This window comes from Pinus tabuliformis, chromosome 3_1, assembly GCF_031772625.1.
Source record: "Pinus tabuliformis cultivar Carrire ecotype Pingquan chromosome 3_1, CPIR1, whole genome shotgun sequence".
In the NCBI taxonomy this organism is placed as follows: domain Eukaryota; kingdom Viridiplantae; phylum Streptophyta; class Pinopsida; order Pinales; family Pinaceae; genus Pinus; species Pinus tabuliformis.
In genome coordinates this window covers 182,059,658-182,062,971 of record NC_142301.1, presented here as the reverse complement: position 1 = coordinate 182,062,971, position 3,314 = coordinate 182,059,658, and the positions used below count along the sequence as shown (strand labels likewise).

At 35.7% G+C, this 3,314-nt stretch overlaps 1 protein-coding gene across 1 annotated transcript; it reads right to left on the bottom strand.

Moving 5' to 3' along the window:
• Positions 1 to 2,419: 2,419 nt before the first annotated feature.
• On the bottom strand, positions 2,420 to 3,101 carry LOC149186389 (uncharacterized). The gene is made up of 2 exons (XM_089409325.1): positions 2,707 to 3,101; positions 2,420 to 2,531 (listed from the first exon to the last, which is right to left on the bottom strand). The coding sequence occupies exons 1-2, from the start codon at positions 3,099 to 3,101 to the stop codon at positions 2,420 to 2,422; spliced, it is 507 nt and encodes a 168-aa protein (XP_089265451.1).
• Between the last annotated feature and the right edge of the window lie 213 nt (positions 3,102 to 3,314).

Here is a 3,314-nt window from a genome sequence, read left to right as displayed (position 1 = left end):
ACCAAAGGATCAGTGGGAGCAAGTTTATTTTTCTGGTCCTTTATGTTGATGGGAACATTGGCAAACTGCAAAGAAAGTTTTGAGGTACCTACAAGGCACGAAAGATTACATGCTCATGTATAGAAGATCCAATGAATCAAAGGTGATTGGATATAGCGATTCAGATTTTGCTGGATGCATCGATACTAGGAAATCGACTTTTGGTTACCTGTTTATGTTTGCTCAAGGTGCCATATCATGGAAAAGTGCGAAACAAACTATCGTTGCTTCATCCACTATGGAGGCAGAATTTGTGGCATGTTTTGAAGCCACAATTCATGCATTATGGTTGCGAAACTTTATTTCAGGACTTGCGGTTGTCGACACCATTAGCAAGCCGCTGAAAATTTATTGTGATAACTCTGCAGCAGTATTTTTCTCAAAGAACGACAAGTACTCTAAAGGTGCCAAACAAATAGATCTGAAGTATCTTGTTGTGAAAGATGAGGTTCAGAAACAAAGAGTGTCAATCATGCACATCAGGACAGAACTTATGATTGCAGACCCTTTGACGAAAGGGTTACAACCAAGACAATTTAAGGAACATGTTCAAAGAATGGGTCTTGGTTGTATTTGCAATAAATGATGTGTGACATTCTGAGCTCTTTTATGTGTTTCTGATATACAATTATGTGTTTCTTGTTTTAATGTAGTAATACGTATTTTATGTAATTTTAAACAAGAAAGAGTCTTATAAAGATATTATGTTTAATCATTATGATATAAGACATTATGTGGACCATTATGCTGTTTTATATAAATTATGAGTATGAATTGATGGATTGCTGGTATTGTAGTATATGGAAGGGAATGCATTGAATTAATAGTGCACAACCGCCATAACTCTCAGCAATTTATCATAGTATGATGTTCAACGCTTAATATTATGAATAGTCGGGTCAAGTCGGAGAATGTTAGAAATCTGCAGTTTCTAAATCTTAATGTGACCCGATTAAAGCATTAAAGCGTTAGAAGCATTAAAGCATTAAAGCATTAAAGCATTAAAGGATTAAAGCATTGAAGCGTTGAATTGGTATATGATGGACGTACCAGATTTAGTGTTAAAATTATATATAAAGGATTGGGTCCTCTCTCTCCCACAAACAAGAGTTGCATTCTTCTCCATCAAGAAGCACATAAAGGAAGTGAGGGCAAGAGGAGAGAAACCGAATTCTGAAGAAGAGGAACAGTCAGGAGTCAGATCAAAGTAGATGGCAGCCATTACATCTTCCGCTGTTAATCAAGGTATGTCATCTCATATAAAGTTATGTTTGTGAAATATTCGGTATTGATGATCTTTGGGCTGTTAATCAAGATGATTAATTAATTAGCTATATTTTACATTCGTTTCCAAATTTTTTGATTTTTTATGCAGCAACGTTTGATGAGCAATTAAAAGTACAGGCTGGGTTGCCGTGGGATTCGTGGTACAACGAGATGGTTCATATTGAAGATGTACTGTTTATAACTTTGTGTTTGCCTTGGATCAGGTGTCCCAAAACAACAGAACTTTTTTAGGCTGCATTGGAGCAGGTGTCCTAAACAACACAACTTTTTAGGTTACCTTGGAGCAGGTGTAACACATGCCCCTAAAACAACACAACTTTTTAGGTGGCCTAAATACACACATGGATTAAAAATCATTTAAAGCGGTTCATTGACATCGGATCGTTATCAGTACTCTCGAAAATAATGACAGTTTCATCGTAACTAATTTCTTTATGGCTTTTTCATTTACTTTTATGGTAAGAAACGTGCGTTAAGATAAAATATTGATCTTAACACTCATTTTCAGAGTGGTATATCAAGACCAGATTGACGGGATTTAAGAGTGGTATCTCAAACCCAGATTGAGGGAATTCATTAGTAATTTCATATGAGTTGAATTTAGGGTTTTATAAAAAAATTAAAAGTACTTCAATTTTTTTGGATAATATTAAAGGGTCAAAAGAGTTTTAAATTAAAATAGAGAAGATTTTAAGTAATTAAATTTTTTGTGAATGAACTATGTGTATAGTTGACAAAATCAGAAGTGAGAATATCTAATTTTGAAATTAAAACTTAAATATGAGAATATTTTATTTTGAAATTAAAACTTAAATATTTAATCTAAATGTTTTAAAAATTTTGAATTTAAAGTTAATATTTATTTTCAGGACGAAAAAGCATAATTGTATTTATATAAGAAATATAAACATAACATATATGGACAATGACATGAGAGTATATATGTCTCATATAGATCTATCTAAGCAAAATGATGGTGAGATCTTGCCGCAAAAACGAAACAAAAAGCCATACAATCGGCCATCAACAAAGCCTTCCAAAGAAAAAAACATGCTGACAACCATGAGAGTATATATGTCTCATATAAATCTATCTAAGCAAAATGATGTCGAGATCTTGCCGCAAAACCAAACAAAAGGCCATACAATCGGCCACCACCAAAGCCTTCCAGAGAAGAAACATAAAGCCTGGAGAACCTGCGGCCACTGAAAAAAAAAGAAACAGCATCATATAGGGTACTGAGAAACAACAGAACTGAAGGGAAACAAAACCAAAAGGTAAATGAGAAGACCAGAATCGATGCAAAGGAAAGGTTAAAAGTCGGGAGGAAAGAAGTCCTGTATGGAGAAGATTTTCCCTTCATGAGCAACCTGCAAAAACCATAAACCTGGAACCGCCTGAAGGCCCTTTTTTGATAAAACATCTGCCTGCTGATTGAGAGCCCTGTTGATGTGATGAATAGAGGCTCCCTCTGATCTATTCCATAAGAATTTGATCCTGTCTAACCACCCTACAAGCTGAGGCTTAAGAATGTTATTCTTACCAAGCACATAATCCACCATAACCTTCGAATCTCCAAAGATGGAGACATCCTGTAGATTAAGAAAGAGACAGAAGTTTAGAAGGCCAGCAAGGGCCATCGCCTCAGCTTTGCTGTTGGATCCCCTCCCCCCATTCCAGTGAATGAGAAATTGGCTATTTTCATTTGCCCAGATGAGAACCCCACAGCCACAATAACCTTTCTGTTCAGCTCCATCGAAAAAAGCCCTTGGCATAGATGACAGCTTCTGTGGGAGCTCATTACCATTCTAATTCAGCTGCTTGGAAGGTCTCTGCGGGATTGTTTCATAGATGGAAATAATGATGGAGAAAATTTCCAGAAAAGGGGATGTATTGTTATTGAAAATAAAACTATTGCGCCACTTCCAGATACTCCAAAAAGTGATAATGAAAACTGATCTCCATGACTCCTTTTGATTACTGCACCA